Consider the following 25,678-nt stretch of genomic DNA (forward strand, 5'->3'; position numbering starts at 1 on the left):
CAAGCGGTGGAGAGGCAGCAGAAGGAAAAAAACTCTGATGTGAGCACATGCCAAACAATTGGTGCATCTTCCTTGTACTAAGGACAACCACGAAACCACCACTAGCTGACCATACTTAAAAAGTTTCCAGACATCCAGGAAGTACATAAATTCCATATTTCTGTGTGTCAGTCCAACATGAGTCATATGTGCTTACACTTTCTACATAGTTCACCTGTCCCTCCACAGTCTTCCCATTTTGTCTAGCAAAACTTGTTCAAGGCAACAAGCATTTGCAACAACAAGGAATTGCAGAGGTGGAGAAATGCTATCAGAGAAAAAAAAAGCAGAAATCATGGCAGTGTGTATGCACTGACACCTGCACAGACTCATTTTATTTCTCATTCCAAAAGCCTAATTTTTATTAGGAATACAGGTTCTGCACAACAAAATAAACCCTTGAGCAAAACTCTATAGGACAGGATGGAGGTAAAACAAATAAAATTGTAACCTTTGAAAAACTGTTTAATTCCACAGTTCACAGGCCCAGTGACAGCAACCAAAAACAGGGTGACACTGTCACAGAGTCCGTCAGTTTAAGGGAGGAATGCTTGTCACCACTGAGTTTAACTTTTTTTCTTGTACTCATGCAAAAAATACCACATCAAGACAGTTTTCTCAAATGCTCTGATAATGAAAGACAAGTAATGGCAAGGAGGATTAGTGGGAAACTTGCAAGTCAAAGTAATAGTTCACTAAGCACAGTACTTAAAACTGCTTCCAACGGAAACTTGCATCCAGGTCTTCCGTTAAAAAAAGGCATGAGCAAGTCTCAACCACTGAGACCTAGACTAATCCAGAAGACCTTATGGACAAGTTACAGTGAAAAACTCCTACTTGAACTTGCCATGAATAAAAGCTAATCAAAGGTTATATATGAAAAATATTAAGTGTTACACTGATGGCAGCTCAGGGAAAAAAAAATTTAAAAAACCAAAAAAAACCACCACACACCAAAAACCCCACCAACAAAATAACAGGACAGCCAACTTAGATATGATTTTGATGGCTATATGAAAACTCCACCAAATTAAACATTTGACTTCTTAAGAGGGCAGCCAGAGGACACGTGCTGGGGCAGAAAGAGAACTGCAGTCACTCACCCAGCCTCGCACCTCCCTCATTGCTGTTCCACTAACCCTAGAACACGCAGTCACAAAGCCTTGAGGAAACACATATGAATCAGCTTCACAAAGGTGACCAACAGTTCCAGCTTGCTAAGCACCATTTTTACAGTGTCCACTCTCCCCTAAAAAAATTCCCACCCTAAATCTTCAGTCTGTCCTTAGGCATAGCTTTTGGGAAGGAGAATTCAAGGGAGCCTTGCATTCTCCTTTCTGTCTGGCTGCAACCCTATCGCAAATTCATCCAAAAACCCGTTACTGATCTCCAGTGGCTTGTTCTCTAGTCAGAACCCTCCTAATCTGCTGCAGCTGAACTTCCTCAGCCTATCAAGTAGGAAATCCTTTTATTGCTCTGGCCTATAAGCCTCTTATCTCTTAAGTCTGTGAGGCTGAGAAATAGCTGTTCTGCTCATTAATGAGCAATGACAATGACTGTCAGAAGAGGATATATACCTTCTCACTCTACTCAAACACAACTAACTAGGTTTCATCAAGTTCTTTACTATCTACTTAGTTGACTCCCACTCCACAAGATTTTATAGGAATTGGAGTAGCAGTACAGAAGCTTCTGCACTTTCATGAAATATCCAGATTTGGTGCTATAAAAATTTTAAAGAACTTGGTTCAATGTAAAGAATTTATATTAGGATCTGATATTACCTAGTGTCAGAAAGAAGGCAGCCATCTCTGGAGGACAGTTCTAAAGTTAGAGAGATCCTGTTCTATTCTCTGCACTGTAGATACCAGCAAATAGTTTAAGAAATAAGCATTTTTATTTTTTTTCCAAGAGAGTGCAATTTTGGCTAAAAGTGCTGTATGGATTACTATAAAGACTTTCCACTATAGTTTATACATACATCATTAGCTTATAATGAGATCTTTCTCAATCATTTATTACAAACCAATGTCATCCATGACCTTCAAAGACAGCTCAAATAGAAAAAAAAAAAAGCAACAAAACCCAGACAACCTAGTCGAGTTCTTGGTTTAATTAATATCTTTAATTAGCACCCCCAAGAAATGCTAAAGGTCACTGTTTTTCCTCCTGTATACAACACTCAGCCAAGACAAAATTAACAAGGTAAGATTTCTATCAGGATTGATGTCTTTATTTCTCTGTATGAAGTGAAAACTTACTACAAGTAGTTGCTAAACAGCACCTCAAATATGACAGAGATCATATCACAAGATGTGAAAGTAAGTTCTCATAATATGCACTGTTTAATATTTTACATTTATATACCTGACTGACAAACATAGTCCTATCTGCGTAATTAAAAAAACTCAAAATCCCTCTATAAAGTTTGTATTGAGGAAAATGTTAAAGTGGCAAACTGTGTTAAGATCACAGATATCTCACATCAGTTGTACCTTTTAACTATAAATGTCACACTTCATCATGCAGCTGTCAGCTTCCTTTAATGTACAAAATGCTATCATGTAAGCACAGAACTTGACATGATGTAACACAACAATTAAAATAAAAAGCAAGTCAGCTTTGACATCATGTCACTTTTCTATTTGCTGTAAATTAAAGGAAAATCAAAAGTACAAAAGTAAAAGCTAGTCAAGAAAAAAGTTTGCAAAAAAAACCCCAAAACATTAATGTTTCCCTCTAATGTTATGTCACATTTTCACGTTCAGCTTTAAAAAAATGTCCACAGCTTCTGTGCAGCTAATTACAAATTGAGACCAAAAGATGTCAAGAAGAAAGTTTCAAACTTCTAGAAAGACTATTGTAGTAAATATACTTCTAGCTGTCAGTTCCATAACAGCCAACATGGATGGAATTTAGCAATTATTTTTCCCTTTCTATCCTATCCTTTTTCAATTTTTATCCACTCTGTGGTACTTACTGCTGCAGCACATTAAAATTGCTGATGCTTTTCAAATCAGATGCAACAGCACTTAAGTTACGCCTGAAGCAATTCCTAGTAATAATGGAGAAATTATGAACTCTAGATAATTAATACTGAAATTGATCATGTACATCAAATACAGTAAATGAAAATAAAATTCGTAATACAACAGTAAATAAAAGTGTCCGAAGTGTTCAAAAATTAACTTCAGAAAAAAGAAAAATAATTTACATCTGGAAAAGTATATTGCTAATAATTAGAGTTCCTCCTTTTCACTGTTTTTCTGTTCATTTATATCAACTCTAAGCCCACATTTAATGTATCAGCAACATTAAAAACTTTGGCCCAAGGGAAAGTTAGTGGCATCTGTCACAAATACAGAAATGTCACATGCCTAATATTTGCTCTGGCCATACCATGACACATTCAAAACCTCTGTGGCCCAGCAAAGAAATAATCACAATACAGTCTGTTCACAGGCAGGAAGGAAAGAGCCAAGCAGAAAGAAGCTAGAGGCCTGTCCTGCATAGAGAAGGGCTGATACAGACATTTGAAGAATATTCCCGTAAAAACACTCTCTTGAAACACTGAGTTAACACAAATCTCTTTTTCCCTTTTGTGGAAATAAGAGGAAAGGGGAACATGGGGAATTCTAGAAAGTTGTATCCCCAAAATACCATGTAAATTCAGAACTGTTTTCTGCTGATCTACTTGAACACCTTCCTAAGGATTTCCAGGCCAATAACCTGCTACAGTAACGTTAAAATTAAGAACAGTATAATTTTGACTAAAAAAAGATTTATACATGAATGTTACTGCATTTTCAGATATACTATATTTGATTATGCATAGTTGCAGAAAAATCAAGAAAAAAGCCTGAGGCAGATAAGAACAAATACAAAAAGACACACAAATAAAATACACAAATGAAGTAATCTAAAAGAATCTTAAACCTGTCCTCACAGCTGTCTCCCAGTAAACGACATCCATTAGTAGAATTTGGACACCAAAGCTGCTAGGATTTTGATCTTTAAAAACTACTCTTTAACCAAACACTGAAAATTATAACAGTGGCTACACTTGTACATTTCTAAAAACTTGGGCTCTATTATACCTTAGTGACATTTATGTTGAAGTAGATAATTTTTAAAAACTAAAACTAAATAGTATTTATTGAGGCCTATATTCAGCTCCATGAATACTTCCAAATGATCACAATGAATGTACACCTTCAAATTATCAGTTATATTCTTACTTTTTTTTTTTCCTAGCCCTTGAAATGTTTAATTATTGTTAAAGACATCTGTGTAGAAAAAAGGGACAGGAGAAGAGAGGGAAGGTCTAGCTCTTGTGAGCATGGACATGTTCAACTGAAAGTTTATGCAATTCATCGGTTATATTAATCGCTATAAGTTCTCTTGTATCAGCCTGTTGAAGGAATACAGCCACAAGGACCTTTACATCACAGGCCTTAGTAGAAGATGATGTCATTGATTTGCATACCTAGGACTTCAAATGTAAAATGATAGAAGAATTACATTTTAGAACCAAAACATCCAAAACCTTCACTTTTTACACTTTTGACTGTTATTATACTTAATATTATAAACAATACAGTCTGAGAACTGAGACTTGAGCTCCACATTGAAATAGTGATAAAATGAAATACACTTCATACCTGCACTTCTTAGGTTAGGGTCTAGGTCTGGCATTTCCTTGGCCGCTTCTGGACTGACGCTGTAGATAGATGCTCCTGCTTCACTAACAATGCTGAAAAATAAAGTGGCAAACAATCAAAACACTACACAATTGAACAACACAACTGAAAGACTTTGCAAGTGACATGATTTAATATTTAGATTTTTTTAAAGCCTCATGTTTTGAAAACATTTTGAATCAACTGAATACTTATAAAAGTAAGACAGTACAGACGAAGGAAAAGATCTGCATTTAAGCCAAAACACCCATCCCTGATCTGCAACATCCATTCTTTTTCAATTCTGGCCCTATTATAAATACACATTGTGCATGGTATCAGCCCCTGTCGTAATCTTACAACGGAGAAAACAATCATAAGAAACAAGCGTTGCCAGAAGTAAATAGGCAAACCAGCTTCCATAAACAAAACACAAACCTACTTGACGATTTCATTAAAAACACCTAGATTCTGAAGTCTAACATCAATTAAACTATTACGTGAACCCAAGTCATGTGTGTGCTCACACACGGTCTAAAGCTAGCTGCCCTAAAATACTGAGAAAAAACCCCAGCTCAACAAAGACCATGCCAGAGCTGCAGCTTGCTTCTCAGCGGCATTAAATATCGTCTCCTCCCTGCTCTCACTGCCATCCCCAAAGAAAAACACAGACTGCACGTCTTCAGTAATTTAAACTATAGTTCATGTATCTATTGCACACCTCAAACTCCTTCAGTAACGAAGATAAACTCACCAAGTTCCATGATAACACATTATTAAAAAAACGTCGAGTGCTCTAGTTCCACTGAAGAGAAAACTGCATTCAGGTATTCACAGTGTAAGTTTATTTTCAGCCGTGAAATTTTGACACCACTGAATCAACAGTGTATTTCTTCAAATAACTTCAACAGAACTTGAATTTCAGGTTGATAATTAAGGCATTGCACAGCTACATTGGAGAGGAATACTATCAGTTTCAGAACTATTTTTACTTTTACTAATTCCACTCTTAGAATAAGCTTATCTTCACCATAAGGAGAGAAACCACAATCTTTAAGAACTAGACCTTAAATAAAAATCATAACTTTGCTTTATAGTGTTTTAAAATTAGACTATAAATTTTCCTTTTAACAACATTTACTAGGTGAAATTTTTAAATAAAGAAACTAATACCTAGAAGCCTCTCCCTTTAGAAAAAGCTGGATAATAGCTCAGAGATAAAACATATTCCCATTCAATGTTCCAAGCACGTTAACAGTAAGTAGTGTAAAATGCAGATATGAAAATGTAAGAATTTCTTACTGTTGTTTTCACAAATCCCACCCTGCTCGGCAATCAAAACTGGAATTTTGTAGAGTGCTGTGCACACAAGTCAGATTTTATAGTTACTCAAAACTCAAAAGAACATTCAGTATTACAGACAGACTGGATCTTTCAAAAAATACAGAGAATAAAGTCCTGTATCTTTTGTATTAGTATAATTCCAGGCTCATTCAAACAACCAGTTTAACAGAGCAAAAAATTGCTCAGATCAGCAGAACGAAGCAAGTGAAAATGAAACTATTTACATGATCTTTTAAAAAGATTCGGTGTTACAGGTATTCCTTCACTATAGAGGACATTGAGAAAACAGTCTCATAACGGAGTTCAGAAATACGGTCACATCACAAGACCCTCACTGCTGAACAACAAAGTTCTTGACAGAAGCCCCATCAAACTGATTTTTCTGATGAACGGGTAGTTTAAAGAACAAGGCAGCAGAACGTATTTCTTAACCTGTTCACATCTTACAAAGGCAGCATCTGGCAAGCGCTTTTTTTTTTGGATATTGCTTCCAAAAAACCACGCAAATTAGCACATACTTCTAACAGCTTTTCACTAATCACTTTTCAATCCTTGTATTCAAACAGATCCAAAAAGTTACTTCTAAATTTAATACATTGATATTACACTTAGATTAAAAAAAAAAAAAAAAATCAGTGTTTTGCACATATTTTTACAGTGCTGTACAGTAAACGGTATTACTGCACATGGCTTATTGCTTGATCCTTCTCAGTATTTTGTGCAATGAAATAACAAAGTGGCATTGATGGGAATTTTAACACACTTGACATTTTATTACTTCTCATTAATGTTACGCTGACAATTTTCTGAAGTGAGAGGAATGCAATAATACTATCATTCTATGGAAGTAAGTGACTTGTGCCAAATTTTAAGGTAGTAGAAAAATTCCTTGCTAAAATGAGTAAATAAAATTAAACTCAGGATGGGAGAAAGAAATATTTGAAAAGAGTACATTTCCTTTCCTCAAGTGCAAGAACATTTATATACCAGGGGGTGGAAAAGAGGAGAAGCCAAGTAAAAAATTATCTCAAGGAGGAAAACAAGATATAAAAAGCACTTTCAGAAGCAGCATACACTGGATATTTGACACCCACTCTGAGATGGTTTTGTATCCGCATGCAGTTATTCTACGAAGTATTTGGTGTAGCAGATTTGGAAAGAGGGGGAAGAATTTCCGCTCACGCAGAACCCCATACTGCTGCACCTAAGACAGCAGAACCCAGATGTTAAATAAATTTGTTGCCCAGAGTAAATGCATAGGGCCACAAACTCCAAAGAAACCATCCTCTGGTTCCTTCAACCATAGTCAACCAAGATTTTACAGACCTATTAGTGGCTGTCATGTGGTTTTATTTAGTTTGCTTTTAGCTACAGTGAGATGGTTACTAATGCGACACTGGCACATGCAATGCTAAAACATTTAGCTTGGTCACAATACTAAGATTACAAGCAAAATAGGATCGGAATTTTTTGTTTGTATTTGCTCTGGATTTTGCTTTTTGACTAGACAGAGAGAGTCACTTTGGTTCACAGGCGTTTTGTTTGTTTTCCAAATTCTAATAATTCTCTTTAAAAGGGGGATGCTATATAGGACATTTCAAACTAATCTAATGTTGCAAAATGCTCTAGATCATGCTTTCAAAAGAAAATACATATTTTATCAGGGCACATTTAGACAAAACCAAACCTGCTCAAATCAGTAGGCCACAGAAATGTATTCCAAATTGCTGTGGTTCATATCATTCTCTTTTTTTTTTTAAAGGATACAGTTTTCAAGAGAATCAAAAGAAAGTCCTCATAAGAGTAGGTAAAAAACCTATATCTGAAAAATTGTATATGTTCAGAACTAGAATTTGTTTCTACTTTGACTTTTCAAGCCACATAATGGATTAAAACAGAAGAAAAAAAAAAAGGACTCCTCCACCCACTCATAAAATGAGATCCTTCTTTCCTCTTAAGGAATACACAGAAATATTCTTGCACTGACCAAAATCTTAACAGTTAAAACAACATTATTAAAAAGTTATTTTGCTATTTAAAGTCAAAATGTAGTAGGTAAATAAGCAAGTGGTCATGATATGATATGCTTACAGTATATGAACAGACAAGTTTCATAAACTGCTCTCTGAATTAAGAAAAAAGCAGGGAAAGAACCCGGGACTATGTCTCCATACCGTCAGCTTCCCACATTAGCCAGTTGACAGATAATTTTTAATCTCAGCATTTAAGCTTTTAAAAATTAAGTGGCCAAACCCCAAAGCCGCTATGCAATATTTCAATTTACTCATTTTAATTGTACAAACGGGTTTGTTGCACAGGGAGGGAGTTTCCGTACCCTGCGTTCGCATTCGTTAAACCACAGCTTAAGCCGCGTCAAACCACCATGAAACACATTCCACCAGCACCACCTGCCGGGCCCTCAGCTTCGTGCCAGAGACCGTGGTGGCTGCACGCTAAATGCTTTAAGGAGCCTTTTAACATTCACTAGAGCAAGTTATTTTCTTACTCAGCTTAAATAAGCATTATACATTTGATATGAAAAGATAACTTGAAGGTCTGTTCAAAACATTCAGATTTTCAGTCTCAATTTTTACAGGGGAAAAGCCTTTCATGTAAGGTAAAAAAAAAAATCCAAGATATTTTTCTTTTTTAAACTCAAAGTTAATACATACCTAAAAAATGCATAATGGTAAAGATTACAGGTAAAAAACGAGAGTTACCAACAGTTACCTACAATACAGTTTTATGTACATGCATATACAGTACTTTTTTAAAAACTTAAAAGGTAGTAAGGTTTCACTGAAAATGAAAACTTCGAAGTTTCAAAACTATGTGTAAAAATCTAATGTATAACAAAAAAGATATATCAGGCTAGGGGCTTTTAGGGTTAAAGATGGATGCAGTTTCCTGACATTTTCATGAACCGTACCGACATTTCAGACTGCTTTATTACATTGAAGTAATTTCCCCGCAATCAAATGCAACACTGGATTACTAACCTACAGAGAGAGGAAAAAGTAACTTTATCCAACTTTACATAATTTACTGTTCCTACAATCTCCAAAACCCTGATTTATGACTTGAAGCCTTCAAAAGAACACTTTAAGAAACAATACCAGTACAAAGAAGAGAAGAAAATTGTGGTCACTCTAAAAGCACAGGGCATGTCAACCTCAAAATGGGAGCAGATTTTCCATATTTGGTCACAAAGTGATGATCTGCCAAAATATAATTCCCTTCCCAATCAAAATTTAGTAGTTGTGGTTAACTCCTCTAAAACAACTTTTGATGTATTAACTGATAAATATTCTCTTCATAAGCTTGTGGCAATAAAAGCTAGAGGCTCCCACGAAGGGCAGAAGAACAAAAGCGTCAAAGGATTATTCAGTGTTACTTATTACAATAATTGGCCTAAGAATTACTCAGGACAGAAAAATAAAACAAAATAAAATGACAAAATATTTGCTAGAGAAGAATGTTACATTTTGAAGCTTGATTGGAATGCTACAAGCTTTAGTTATGTTGATAGATTTAGTGACTAAAACCAAACTGAGGACTGGCAGGGAAGACTTAATCAGCTACAGGCTCAAAAGAAGACTAGCCTGTCTCAAGAATGAGAAATCCGTTGGACCTTACTGAACAGAGAGAAGTCACAACTAGCTCCAGAAGAGCCTAAAACCAAAAATGTTTGAGAGCTACAGAAGTACTAGAGAAACAAAGGAAGTCTGTATCTGCTCGTATATGTCTCCCTACGTATGCATTTCTGGTGACTACTGAAGACCACCTAGGGCAGGTCAAAGCAGCTCTTCATATGAAATAATCCCTTTCTTTGCATTTGGACTTGTGTCTCACTCTTTCCTCTCCTGTCAGGCAGGACACTGCTCAAGGCAGAAGCAACTTTGACAGCCCCTCCAACTCCTTATCATCAACAAGCTGCAGGTTTCCTGCCATCATGGGCAGAGTTACCTGCCACTCCTAGGGTCTCACATTTATCTATAGGAGCACTCTGGTCCTTACACACTATGCACTGCACAATTCCTTCTGCTGGGGAGGCAGTGAATATGGCTGACTGGAGACTGCAGTCCAGTGCAGGCTGAGTGAGATGCTGTGATTTATTCAGCCACATGTGCTTCACCACAGGAACAATAGGATTGACAGACCCTGGCTCTGACACAGCTAAGTCATTATGTTTTTTTCTTATGAGGAACATATGTCATGAAAGTGCAAGATAAAAAGACTCTGGTATATACTTAACAATGTATTCAAAGAATAAAAAGTCTGAAAGGACTTTAAAAGCCTGTTCGTTCTGACAGATCAGATCAAATTCAAAATCTGGTCTTTCCCCTACCTCCAATGAGCTAGTGGTATGGACAAGGAAGATGTTAGGATCATGAAAAAAAAGATTACACTAGAAAGCAATCATTCAACAGAATTAAGTCAAAACCCATACAATTCATCTGTGCTTTTAAATAATCTAAAGATTTAGCTTCAAATTTTAACAATTTATAGAACTCAGGAGATACACTAGTATTCAATATCTTTTCCAATGACAAAATAGACTGCTAGATTTGAAAGGAATTTTCATCATATTTCCATTGCTTCATTCAAAACTTCTTGTCACTACATACCACACAAGTTTTTACTTATATGGAAGCCCACCTTTCGAAGTTAGTCACATTAGACAAGGGGTGCTATAGAGTCCTTTTGCAAAAATACGAAAGAAAAGCTTATAGTGACTGCCGTTTAATTAGACTCCCAAGCACACAAGAACTAACACCTACAAAATGTCTTCAGACAGCCCAAATGATAAGCAGGGATACAAACCCCCACGCTGTTACTCAGCCACGTTCTCTAAGTTTCCATATAAAATATGAGGTGAAATTCTGCTTACAAACAGTGTTTGAATTCACAACAAAAAAAAAGTCTGTAAGAGTTTCAACCCATGTACGAACAAATTTGCTCACTACTTTGCAAAGTTTACCACAAATTACATCATGTAAAGAAGAAAGTAATCACATCCTGACCAACTCAATCCACTTTTTAAAGCGAAACTATTAAACCGTTTCAAACCAGGAACTTGGTCATGCAGCAAATAACAGAACAACAGGACATCCTTGAGTCACAAGTCCTACTTTTGAAACAGCTTGCTGGCTATACAGCACGGACAATAGATGAGCACCTTATAAAGCAGCTTCTGAAATGACAGAATTTCAAGGAAACCATCCTTGCACTAGGGATTTTTTCTCTCCTGTTCAGACACAAATTATTTTTAGCACCAGTCTAGCTGATGGCTTTCCTGGTAGACAAATCTTCAGAACCTACTGAAGAGAAAAGAATTAGGCCTGTTCCTATCATTGTTTAGCAAGATAATCTAATCACAGTTTCTATCATTGCTTTAACTCATTAAAAGTGACTTATCTTAAAATAACATTAAGTCTTAGAAGGATATTTGATCTTCCATTTTTCCAGTATGCTCACGCAGAATTAAACTTCACTACAGAATTGGAAGTATGCACTTTCAGATGAAGTACAATAATGCAAAAGAAAAATTTAATAGTTTGAAATACCAAATTATAGTCTTTCAACGTCAGATAAAATGCACAAATTCCTCAATGTCTCTTTTATAAGCAATTAAAAGGAATCAAGAAATCAAAGCCAGTTTAAGTAAAAACATTTGCATCTAAATCTCAGGAGAAATGTAGGACAAAGTCAGAAAAATTAGTAAGAATATTAAAAATGCAATTATTGAACTAGTTGTCTTCAAGTACTACCCATTTCCCTGCAAGCTGGGAAATACTAGGGCTAACAAAGCTCAACGTTTTTGACTTTCACTGTTTTGGAGTGTAAAAGAGGGCTGCTTGTTGATTTCACATTCTAAGAGCATTTTGCCTGTAATCAAACATAATTAAAGAGTATTTCAAACATAAGGACAATTACATTCTGAGCCATGCAACCTGATTGTCTATTTGTTAGCACAAAGTAGGTTTCAAGAACAGGGGGAAGCAATTGTGGCACAGGATTTAAAAAGTTTCTCCTTTAAAAAAGTTACTACTTTGGAAAATGCAGCCCGCTTCTACTAACTTCCAGTTCTGGAAGAATGCAGAAAATGTATCCCACAAAATATTTCACTGATTACAGAATCAGAAGAGTTCAAAATTTTCTGATTTCAATTCCTCAACTACCATCATTCCTCCCCCCCTAAAAAAGTCGTGTGAAATTTCCTGCCATTAAAACAGTAAGACAGTGGGTACTTGCAGCAGAATGAAATTAGTTTGATAATTATTGTAAGATAAAACAATGAGTTACTATGCTTTAATTTCTTCTATATTAGATATAATTCTATGAATCCCTAAATCAAGAACTACTTACTGTCCTACACTAATAAAACTAACTGTATAGCTATGGCCTGGAATCCCTTATTCTTCTGCGTATGAACCATGCCCTCAGCACATGCCTGCAAAGGGAAGAATGGTCAGATATCTGTCTTCATCTTGTCTGAAAACGATGACATTTTTCAGCAAGAAAAGGGTCCAAATGGCAGGTGTCAAAGAGCTTTAGCTTCACACGTGGTGCTAGGAGGCAGAAAAAACAACAGTAGCGTGTGGCCATGTCAGAGCTACACAGAAGCTGCTGTACAAGTGCATATCTGAAAAGAGCAAACCTCATAGCCTGTTAAATCAATCTAGTGCCAGATGCTGTTATCAGAACAAAACTGGTGCTGCGGATTCATCCCCAGAAGAAATACACATCCCATGTCTGCAGTGAAAAGTGAAAGACCTAGGGTGGCATGTCTCAAGACTGAAGGTGACAGTCACCTGTGACTACCCCCACCGCTTTCATTGACAGTTTCAGAAAACAGGTCCTGTCATTGCTCATAAAGCAGCTAGAGTTGAAGCTCCCTTTCTGCTCTTGCAGAGAGCTTTAAACTCTGAACTCCAGGTCCAAAGCCTACTTCCAAGTTAAACATTCAACTAAAAAGCAGTTAAGTCGTGTATTTTTAATTTAAATGCTGTAGTACAGTAGGAACTTGAGAGACTTTAACTACAACTCTTCTCCCTGTTTCAACAGCATCATGAAGAGAAACCACGGTAATACAAACAGCATTATAGAATACAATATTACCTTAATGTAAGAGGACAAGCTTTTTTTTTTAAAAAAAAAAAACAAACACATTTTATGTTATTAGAAATACGATAGCATTGAAGTAATTCTAAGCAGAAATAATGATAATTAAACATTATAAACATTATTTCAACATATTCAAATATGTTAAAAAGTTACCTATCTATAGCAAACGAATATTAACATAAGAACAAAGGAAAGATAGTAAAAAAGGCTTCAGGACTAACATATGAAATGAAAATCCTAGACTCTACTTTTGAAAATAGAGTAGGCATGAAAATAGGTATGATCAAGACCAATCCTGTCAACACTGACACAGTTTTACAGAACTGCATTATCCCAATAACTTCAGAAAAACAAATCACATATACAATAGAGAAATATATAGCCAAACACTGACAAGATTTTACCTAATCTCTTTTCACCTACTGGGAGAACAGAGAAACAAAGAAATACAACCAATTTTGGCAGTCACACTTCAAAAAGAAGAGAAAAACTAGGCAATGTTTTCACATTTCATATTTATATGACGTTTCACATTTCATGTATTTATAGAGACTCTTGAAATTAAATTGCCTGCATGCATACATTAAAAAGATAGCACAGTCCAAAAAGTTGATGATGCTGCTCCCCCATAAGCCTAGCAAAACTCTTCCACACTGAAGAAGTCAATGAGCAGCCTTACTTAGCCCCTGTCCCTCCCAGTTCTCAAGAGCGCAGTGAAGCCAACATGTCCAACACAACATCACAAAACACAGCAGACCACAGGGAGCTGCATGTCACAGAGCAGAAGGCCGTCACCGACGCTGTCATGCCAGCAGCTCCTTCTCAGTTCAGCCAAACAGAAACTCCTGCAGTGGTAGCACATGGGGAAAGCTAGTGTTTCATCCAGCCCACCTCCAGCCACGCAGGATCTTACAAGAGATAAGACTCATCCTAGTTACTTTTAGAAACAATAGAGACAAAGGGTAAAACCCTGGAACTCATCAGTTCATGTTCATGCATAGTTATTCAGCTGGAGCATTATAAAGTACCAAGAACTAAGGTTTCAGGAACATGACACTTGAGGACATGGTTTAGTAGGCATGGTGGTGTCAGGTTGACGGTTGGACTTGATGATATTGGAGGTCTTTTCCAATCTTAAAGATTCTATGATTCTATGAAATAAGACTTTTTTTAAAAAAAAAAAAAAAGATTCCTGCCTATAAGCAATACCTAGACTTTGCTAGTACTATCTATACTTGGTGCTGTCAAGAGCAGTTTATAATTGGGAAAGCTGACATCTGCCTAAAGTCTGTCTAAACAAAACTTTTCCCTATTGCACACACTGTCCTACCCACACTACCATTCTCTCGTGGTGCACCGTTCATTTAAGACACAGATGATCCATTAAGGAGAGTCTGTCAGGTTCACTGACTAGAGACCTCTCAACCAGTTCATTTGTCAGTGAACTTCATAGAACATTCAGATTTAATCAAATAAAAATTGTATCAAGAAGTGTCACATGCGAACAATCAGTTTGAAATTATCTAGAATGGCTACAAGAACATGCTATTTAGTTACTATAATTGCTTTCAGGAATCATTTTTATCTGGTAAAACGGGCAACAAAGATGCAGCAACTGTTGTGGCTGAAATACAGTTAGTTATGCCAGACCAAAGGCTGGAGCTTAGAGTCACATTAACTCTCATGGAGACTTTGTCCTCAGACTGGAGCATAACTGGACAAGACCACAACATATGGAACAAAATGCCTCTTGGAGAACAGCACCTCCAGCAACTGTCATTTTCTTTAATGCTCACTCTGGGCAGTTGGGAAGCAGCCCAGCCAGTGCTGCTGTGCAGCCTCCACAGCCTAATTTCATGCAAAATTCTGACCTGTAGCTTTGGCTCCAGTCAGGCTTTATTCTATTTTTTTCCCTGCTTTCCTACAATATCTTGTATCTTGGTACTTGATCTCTCCTTAGCAAGCAACCCTCTCCCCGGCACAGATCCACAAGGGAAGGCTAGAGTCAAGTACGCCGCTTTGATTAGGGCTGAGCAAAGCAATGTAGATTCTGCACAGCGTGAGGGAATCACTGATCCCCTGCTGCTGCTGCTCCTCCTTCCCTCCCCACCCCTCTTAACATCTAGGCTGTATCTGACAACATCATATTAAATATTTTTAAATTACAGACACTTCCTGGCACAGCTTGCTGAACTCTGAAGTACCCAGGTTTTCCACAGAGAAACTCAAAATAAATTAAGTATTCTAGAATCAGAATGATTGTTGGCAGGAAAACTTCTTTGAGATATTAAATACTAAGGAAAAGTGTGACCACATCTTTCTAGCAGTGTCATTTCTTCTTACTTTACTTTGATTTGGAATTCACCTAAAAAAAAAAAAAAGCTGTCTGCCTTAGTTCATAGAAGATACGTTCGCCTCCTGCGTTCCTTCTTCAGCTTAACATACTTCAGACAAATGTTACATAAAGTAAATGGTGCTTCATGTAGACCTGATAAAAATTATATGCTGCTATCTCTCAAAAAAAAATTTCTGCGAACTTAATCATGACAGTGATTTTACAATTTTTAAAGTATTCCTTTGGTTTTTTTTTTGTTTTGTTTCATCTTTTTAATACAGAAAAAATGTTTGCTTTGACATTTTCCTGTACTCTAGTTTATGACTATTCAAAGCTGATGCTGATCAAAAAGTGTTCCATTCTGTCCACCAAGGAAATTGTTTTTCTTCATTAGAAAAAAAAAAAAAAAAGCTGTAAAATTGAGGTATAAGTTTAGTGCTTCCAGCAAAATCTATTAGTCACTTATGAAGGAACTGTAGCATTAGAGTATAAAAACGATTATAGCAACAGACAAAAATCCAAGAAAGTTAAAAAGTGTGCCTCACTCTTCAGAAAAAGGTAATATTTTTTTGTGCACAAAAAAAAAAAAAAAATCAAATGAACCTTGCTTTACCTTAACAAGCATATTTTAATAGCTCAGTTACTTTTCTCAGACACAGATGTAAAGGTAAGAAAACATACTCAAATGTCTGTAGAGCAACATAAGTAGATTGACTGCTTTGTTATTAAATTATATCTTTTTCTCTTTTAGGCCTCTAGGGTTCTTTCATGACTTCTCTCATGCTCTTCATTATCATAGTTTTAAATATTATTATTTTACTGATATCATATGCAACCGTTGGGCATAGAATCAGAATAGTTAGAGTTGGAAGGAACCTTCAAAGGTTATCTAGTCCAAACCCACTGCAAGGAGCAGGGACATCTCCAACCAAATCAGGTTGCTCAGAGCCCCGTCCAACCTGGCCTTGAATGTTTCCATGTCCTCCTTCCCCAATTCAAAGCTCTGTTCTCTCTCCCCATCTCATATATTACTTCAAAATGAGAGCAAATTATTTCAAAGCTTTCCTGTCAATTCATATCTGGGCAGTAAGAAAGGAAGGTATGCTGGAAATCAACTGAAGAGTCTCCTGGGTAGCTTTACACAGACAGTGCAGATGATAAAAACGTGCACCCGCAAATACTGGCACCCTATCATACGAGCAATGGGCATTGACTACAAACCAACTTCTCTGGATGGGTCATTATATTCTTATGTCTGGATCCAGCAATGAAGAGTGAGGGTCTTGGAATGATTCTTCAGGTTTTGGAAACTGTTCAATGTCAGGGAATCATGGCAGTTGAAAGGCACCTCTGGAAATCAGCCAGTCTAACACACTTGCTCAAAGGAGAGTCAACCAAAGCAAGTTGCTCAGGGCTGTGTCCAGTCATATTTCAAGCATTTCCATGAGTGGAGACTCCAAAACCTACTACATATTAACAGGAACACTTGAATCCTCTGTAGTTGAGAACTGAGGTTTTGATAATATTAAACTAAGGTTCATAAATTTTAATAGCAGTTTAAAAATTTAGCACCATGTATTCAGAAAATTATATCTCTGCCACAGAACAGTGCCTCAGAAACAAATGGAGATTTTAAAAGTCAACATACTGTTTTCAAATGGTGCTGCACTGAAAACTCGCTAAACAATCCTAGCTTCCTCAAATGCTATAAAAGAAAAGAAAACCTGAAATTATTTCAAAATGAAATTAATGGAAATGTGTTTCCTGCTGATTCCTGCAGTAACAGAGCAGACCCTGTCTGATGTTAAACTGTTAAGACTATTCTTGCAGTTGGTAACTAACAGCTGTTACTTAAAAAAAAAAAAAAACAACCCCAAACTATTCGGAGATCAGGGCTACGGAAGAAGAGACAACACAATATTAAAACAATAATTGTCCAGATGAGAAGAAGAGTTTATCTGATAGAGACTCCACGGCAGCACAGCAGCAAAGAGCCTGGAGGCACCCTGGTTGACGCAGACAGCTCCTACAGGGGGTTATGGAGAACATATGCCAGGGTGGGATATGCAGCACCCTTTAATACGGCAGAGCATCTTCTGCCCTCGGGCGCCTGCTCAGCTCTGCTGGCTAGTGCAGAAGGTGGCAGAGCCAAGCCTCGTCCTCAGCCTGCCCCTGGTAGACAGGCTAGTACTATTGCTGCCATCAGCGTCTCCGCGGCCCTGAGCCAGAGCAGCATGAAGATCACATTTGCACACCATCATCGCATGCAATAACATGACTGAGATCAGCACAGGACCATTCCAGGGCTCTTACTGGGCATGTTATGAGGCTGAGAGCATTTCCTACATCCACTGGAGAAGGGGTAACAAGCTTCTCCTCCACCCAATGGCACAAACATTAAATATCCCCCCTAGAGAAAGGATAGACTTCCAAATCTAAGCATAAATAAAAGTTCAGCTAATTCAGATCCAAATTCTATTAAGGAAGTACAGAGGTAGACTTCAATTTTAAAGGTTTAATTGCTACTTTCCTGGGCTTTTTTTTTTTTGCTACTATTTTAAGCAATTGTCAAAAGGAGAAGATAATAATAAAAAGCCATGTAAATACTTCTAAAATACTAATTTGAATATTATTTTCTAAACTTAGCCAAAGACAGGTATATTCAGAATTTTGTTCAAGAAGTTGAAACATTTTCTTAGAAAATATAAATAAAACCTTAAAATTACTAATACCACGAACTGGTGTGTCCTGGATTTGAGTTTAATTAAACCCTGAGAACCAGAACAAGCACACTTCAAGCTTCATGTCTTAACTTCCTCTGAAGTTCACAAAAGCTCACACCATCACCATCATCACAAGCGTCGTGTGATTTATGCAATTTAATTATATCAACTGTGTCACAGTAAAGAAGAAACCCCAAGCTTATATTTTGTCATTGAATCCAATGGAAACTAACTTACAAATGCTTTATAAATCAGGGGTAGACATGAACTTAAGCCATACCCACATATTCCATTAATATTTTGAAAAGAGATCTGTTTTAATCATTAAAAGCTTCAACTTGTACTGAGTGCAAAAACTGGTATTTCAGATGACCCAGAGCCAATTTGCATAAAGAATCTCCCCCCAAAGTTCACTGTACTAATTATAAATTTTAGTTTATCACAATCTAGTATTAGCCACAAATTTGCTTGGCTTCATAATGCTGCTATTTAAGGCTGACCAAAAAGTCATCAATTCTGCACTTTCTGGTTGCATATTTAATAAAGTATATTTACACAAACTATTGTAAACACCATTTAATCTGTATCTTTACTTATGAAAAGCTGGAAGAAATTCCCTACATACCATAAAATTGAAGAGAATCTGCTCTGAATTAGATGCCACTGGTTTTTCATTCTTTCTTAGCCCTTACTTACCAGAACAACTCTTTATTCAAAAATCCTGTCTCAATTAGAAAACATTACTCCTGCTCACGTCGGTAATCCAGTAACTTACAACCTACTGTAACCACTTTATCAAACAGTAGCTAGTGAAAGGAAAAATAATTTCCCCTAACTTGCTTGGCTAATAATGATCAACAGCACGGTCTTACCAGTGAGTTGTCTTCTCCAGAAAGGCCAGGAGGCCATTAGGCAGTTACCCTAAGGAGAAAGCTATGACCAAGGAGGCACCAAGCAGCTGTGGACAGGCAGGTAAAAGACATCAGGGTGCCAGCAGAACCAGCCAGGGCCTACTGGAGTAAGGGAAAAACAAGAGGAATAGAGAAGAGGATAGCCTTAAGCAGTCCTTTAAAAGGAATTAAGCATTCCTTTAAAAGTCTTTTTGTCGGGGTTGTTAGCTAAAGAGATGGGGTATATTAAAAGGATACCATATCATTTTTTCAAAATTATTTCATTTTAAAACATTTAAATTGACAATGTCTCTTTCTATTTACTCTTACAGCAGAAGATTAGAGTTAACGTTTCCTTCAGCAGAGAGATAATCACTGAGAAGTAACACAGGAATACCCAGTTTGATTTACTTAAAAATGACAAACTAACTTCTAGAAAATAACTTTCATACAAAAAATGACAAAGTAACTTTGAGCAGTGATTTTACACTATGAGGAAAAATAGACCAGTAACAAGTAATAAATGCATCACTGATTTTACTGAAAGCCCACTTCCAAAGTATATTTACAGTACAACATTGTAACGCTGACAAGAGAATCACCCATGGAAGATGCATGTCTAAACTGTTTCCCTGAAACATTTACGTCAAATTCAAATGTCAAAATGTATTTTCTCCAAATGTTAGTTCTAGTTCAACCCAATAAAAGAACTGAACAGGCAGTAGGCATGCTGCCTTAGCTGCCAAAGATGTTTAACAAAATACAAATTTAATTAGGTTTGAGAGAGAAGTTTTATTTGAAAAAGCCAATTTAATATTAGCAATAACTATAACTGCATATAGATGGACATCTTCACCTACACCTCCAAGTTTTTTATTTAGAAAGCTTCACAGACAACTGAGCTGTTTGAATAGTATTTGCTGCTACGGAAAATCGGATACAATTAAAAACTGCGACACTACTTGCAGTTGCAAACAAGATTAAAGGGAAAAATGTTATTTCTATGTAAGCAACAAATGTGCTTTCAGGTGTAGTGGGTGTTTGAAGGAAAGGAAAATAACTCATGTACTGAACTGATAGACAGACATGATTACATTTACAACTGCATGTGAAGCCAAAGCAATACAAGTCTCCCAAAACTGAAAAAAGTACAGGAAAACTAGCACCACTCTCTCTTCTGTCCTTTCCCCTTCACTTGCCCATTGTTCCTAGTCATTGCTGCTAGGAAGGCCTGGTACTGAAGAAGGTGCTTCACAGAGCTTGTGCTTTTTACTGTCTCCTTTCAAATGTACTCTCTCGCCCCCGTATCACCCACCACAACAAATGGATCATTTCTCCTTCCCTCCACTTACTCATCATTGACAAAACTGCTGGGATTCAGTTATAGAAAGGAATTATCCTCAATAGGCACCTTCAGTTACAACAGTCTGACACTGCAGTCATCTAAATCTAATCCCTTTTCAAGCTGAAATAACCTACTCAAAGGCCCTTTGAGACACACAGCATGTCTACATTCTCTGCCTCTCACACCCTGAAAACATTGTAAGTATGCTGAAGCATTTCCTGTTGCTGTGGCTTCTTTCAATGTCAAATGAAGCTTTTAAAAGACTGCCATGCACTTCTTGATAAGAAAAGCTGAATGAGTCCAGGCAAGCATAGCTCCCAGTTTCAGTATCACACAGAAGTACTCCTAGTGAAGGGGCAACACAGGTAGTGCTCAATCCTGCGCTGCCAACAGCCTCTAAGAGCCGATAGCCTGAAATCAAAATAGAAATGACAATTTTACGTAACTGCAGAGGGAAAGAGCCCTTGCTTTACTGATCAACACGTATTTGCTTTTCAGTCTTGAAACGTTCTCAGGCTACCAGACACCTAGAAGTCATCAACGTTTAATTTTCAAATCTCCCTAAAATTGAAGTAATTTTTTTTATTATTTATTTAATTTTTTTAAATCAAGGTTTGTGATTGTTGCTCTCCTGGTACTGGAGGAATTTGTCAGCAGCTGTACAAAGCGCAACATCCTCAGGTTTACTTCTCAAAACAAACCGGAACATATTTTCAGAGGCAGATTTCTATCCAAACTTTGGATCTGACTACAAGCTCTCATTCTTACCAGATCTCGACAGTATTGATACTTCAAAGGATAAAGAAACTTTCCCCCACTAATGATAGCATTTTTGCATATGCCCACTCCTTCATTTTCTTAAATATTCCTAATTACTATTTAGACATACATGCAACCCACACATATACACTAACAGACATCTAGGATGAAGAATTTCATCCCAAAGGTAACTCTCTGCCGGTTCAAAGTCACTGAAATTAAGGTATCTAATGTAGAGTGTTAGACAGCCTAATATAATCTAACCACCTAATCTAAGCTTCTGCTATCAACATCAATAATAATAGCACAATTTAAGTTCAAATAAATAAATCTGTATATCACATCTCACAATAATAAAGGAAGCCCAGGAAGAGTTGAAATGCAGAACACTAAATATGGTTTCACAAATGAATAGGTATGAAGTTTGGCACAATCTCAACTTAAGTAAAAACATATTACTGGCAACCTCACAAAAATGGAAAAAAGGCTTACTTCTCCATTAGGTTCCTACAGAACGTCTACTTGAAGACAAAATACTACCCAAACACACAGCCAGGTCAGACTGTGCAATAACACTCAGTCTTAGTACCTCACAAATCAGAGGACACATCTTGTATTTACATCATTTTAATCCAGATACTCTCAGTATTAATCACATTATGTTTGGATGCTTCCACTTAAATTAACTCTTAACAGGATTTCACAAGTAATTCCTGCTGGAGCTTTTTAACACAGTGAGAGGCTTAAATGTATTTTCCCAATCTTTACTAGTGAAAACTTACCAATTACCACAGCTCTTTGTGACAAAGTCACTTGAAATACACAAACATATGTTTCTGATGTCTCTTAACAGGGTAACAGACTAACATCCCAAATACCACAAGTATCACTTGTTTTAGAAAGGCAATATTGACACAAATAATGAAGTAACATTTTAATGGTTTAAATGTACATACACTCTCAGTGTAAAAGATTTTATTAGCATGGTGATACCAAACTAGTCACTTGTGTGGAACGACACTACTTCGTCTCAGGCGACAGGTAAAGGCTAGCAGTGTAAAACGCATAGAAATAGGTAACAAGAACCACACTGCAAGTTTCCATAATCAACATTCTGCAAAAACAAATAAGAGGGAGGACTTCTTATGTTCAATTTCACCTATTTTAAATATAAAGTTTCTGATTCTTTCTAATTTTTATTATTTTCAGGTTCAAATCCAGTGGTTTTCAACCTGTGGTTTAAGGGCTTGTTGCAAGGGCTTCACAAAGGACACAGAAGAAAACAGCCCACTGTTGGTAGGCTTACAGTTTCTGTAGTGAATTCTATACTGCCACTAGAGAATTTTCAATGGTCTGCAAATCAGAAATACATCAAAAATCCACCATCATTCAGCTTAGCCACTATCTAACCTCTCTTGGCTTCTGTTTGAGCAGGTAATGTACAAATCTGAGTAGATTCAATTTCCACTACAAGAGAAACAGAGGTGACCACACATGCTGTTACTTCAAAGGAAAAAAAAGCCACCTAAAACTAAAGAGACACTGGAACTATACATGCTAATTTTGGAAGGTCTTAAAATAGTGCTGCAGCAGCTTGCCTGAAAGTCTAAGCTTTTCTGGTTTGTTTGAGATCAGTATCAATACCAAGTTTGGAACATTTAAGAGTCACATCATTTAAGTTTCACAATCGTAGCTGCATAAGGAGCATAAAGTCTTTTCTTCATGTGGTGTCTCACAGGTGTCTCACTGACGAAACCCTAACTTTCTTATGAAGAATAGACAGCGTTTTACAATGCTGGATTTACATGGAACAAGCGTACTTCAGCTCACTCCAGCTAAAAAGAAAAAAAATAATAAATGTAGCACGGGAAAAAGACTCACACATGCACCTGTTGAGAGTCTGTCTCCAGTGCTCACTATGAGAAGCAGTAATGTGTCATTTCGGACACACTTTCAGCTGAAGTCCAAACCTCAGTTTCAAGTCTGGACTGTAAACCATCCATTCACACTCACAAATTATTACGGGAAGAAGCAGAGGAGGAAAGGGAACTGTTCTCTTGACATAACCTGCTGCATTGAAAAGACAAGGAGTGCACAGCTCAAATGAGCTCAAAGCTGTACAAAGCTCCTGCAGACTGTACTTCACTGCCTCTGGCCAGAGGAAGTATCTTCACAATGCCCTGCTCCTTAGTCCCTGACTGCATCCTTGTTCTTTCCACACAGCTTCCTCCACCAGCCACCTGGCTGCTCCTGCTTCTCGCGTTCCTCAAGCCATCCCTAGGCATTGGCCACCACTCAGACACCTCTTAACAAAAGGCTCCTCACCTTCTCGTGCCAAGAAGTACAAGATGGAATGCATAATGCAGAGGCTCTGCGTGCAACCTTTCAGACATCTACAATGACTTGAAAGTGTCATCCTTCAGTATCTCTACTGATACTCCAAATATCACGTGAGTGAGTAAACAGCCATCATGAGGAAGGGTGGTTTGGTGACCCTTCAGAGAAAGAAGGATGTCAGACCAAATAAGAACACTGATTCTGGGAGAAGTGGGTATGTTATAATATCGTCTTAGGTTATGTTTGTTCTGCTAAATAAGATCTTCCTGGAAACCTTTTTTTGAAATTAAATCCTTAAGAACCTTGTGGTGTTGACCAAATGGCAAAGAAAAACTTAAAAAGATGTAAGCACATTAAACAATAACCTAAATAATTTTAATCTGAAATAAAAAGTTATTTTTAGCCTATAAGGTACCCCACCCCCTCAAAAATATCAGACACTCAAACAAAGTTTTATTTCACTATAGCAATCTAGCAAATTTAAGACTTAGTCATCCATTTTTCTTTAAATCTATTAAATTCTTCTCCATTTCTGAGCTTTGGAAGTAGCCTTGAACAAGACACTTTAGGCCAGAGTCATTTTCATTGCCATCATAGAAAGCTCTTCATAAAGCAGATTGCACTGGAAACAGTGATCAGTACACAACATTAAGTGATAAAAACAGTGTTTTAAAGACTTCTACTACTGAGTCAAACACATTCCAAAAAACAAAATCCCCTGCTCACTGTATAGTTTTAATATTTCTATGCTGAACATCAAAATCACCGCTACACGTATTTGGTAAAAATGTGATTTTGTTTTAAGTGAGCTTTAAGAACAAAACATCCAGTCTTGCTCTATGAATATACCTCATGCAATATATACATTCCAAAGCTGCTCCCAGGAGACCTGACAGGCACACTCTGTGCAGAAATGGTAGCACTTGCTCACTGCATATCCTTTGCCTGGCTTCTCTCAATAACTTTTTACCTTTCCAACTTGTTCTTGTTTTGTGTTTGTAAATATTTTTGGATGCTTCTCCCTCTTCACCTGACTTCTGTTGTACTGCAATATCAGATGTCTTTTAGCTGATTATCTTGAAAGAAAAAGATGTGTTTTATTTATCTGAAAATAACAAAGATCTACAAGGAAACAGCCTGTGTACAAATTACTGCTCAGTGTGGAACATAAAATTTAAAATAGAGAAGTAATTTTGCAATCCTAAATATAACAAATGACTTCTCTGTTAAAAAACAAAGGAGAAGGAAGAGGCATTATTGTGATAAATTTCTCATGTTTATTTTCTGATTTGCAAAAAATGTATCTGAGATCAGTAAATTTCCAATTTAAGAGTTGCCCTTGAACATACCGTCACAGGCTGAAGAGCTTTTCATCCTAAAATTTTCCCGTAATTTTACAGAAGTTATTTTGTTTGCTTAGTATCCTTTAAAGACAGTATGCTTTAAAGATAGACTTTAAAGTATCCTTTAAAGTCTGAAGATATTTACACATTGAGAATACATAACTTAAAATCACTGCTTGATATTTCCATTCCTATGACAAAACATAGCAGGGAAGTTACATGAATAACTTTCCTTTCCTTTCTCCCCCAAGACTGTTTTCCCATAGATTGCCCTGGACCCAAATCAAATGACATGTCCTAGTGTTCTGGAAAAATGGACTTTTTTCCCCTCAAGATTTAGATTTCCTTCACTAATTATATTAACTTCCTGACCTCTGTCTTCAAATTGCTAAAGTTTAGACCCCACATAAATTTTACTCTTTTCTGAACTTAAAGGAACTCATAGTGTCTTTAACTACATTGACATAGTCCCAATTAGTCCTTGTTCTCATCTTAAAAACTGTGAAGCTTTTTCTCTGAACCAGAATTCAAAGACGGTATTCCATAATTATGTCAAGTGTATCGCTTACAAAGTTTGTTTTAAAAAGTCTCAAATTCACGCTATACAAGCCAGAAGTTATCATCTATTTGACCTGTCTCACTGTATCTTCACCGCTTACCCATTTCTTTTCCTCCCCTCAGAAAAGCATGGCTAGAGATGGTACTGGTGTCTACAGTAAATTTTTAAAAAAAGCAACAGAGCTGGGGCAGAGGGCA

The 25,678-nt window shown here is 36.8% G+C and overlaps 1 protein-coding gene across 2 annotated transcripts in view; it reads right to left on the reverse strand.

Annotated features, from left to right (window-relative positions):
- SRBD1 (S1 RNA binding domain 1) overlaps positions 1-25,678 on the reverse strand; it is a 130,377-nt gene that overhangs the window by 62,562 nt on the left and 42,137 nt on the right. For both annotated transcript variants that reach the window (XM_086745502.1, XM_086745501.1), the window contains exon 17: positions 4,701-4,792. In XM_086745502.1, the coding sequence (XP_086601628.1) occupies positions 4,701-4,792 (92 nt within the window). The remainder of the gene's footprint in view (positions 1-4,700; positions 4,793-25,678) is intronic.

This window comes from Chlamydotis macqueenii, chromosome 3 (assembly GCF_036417535.1).
Source record: "Chlamydotis macqueenii isolate bChlMac1 chromosome 3, bChlMac1.mat, whole genome shotgun sequence".
Classification (NCBI taxonomy): Eukaryota; Metazoa; Chordata; class Aves; order Otidiformes; family Otididae; genus Chlamydotis; species Chlamydotis macqueenii.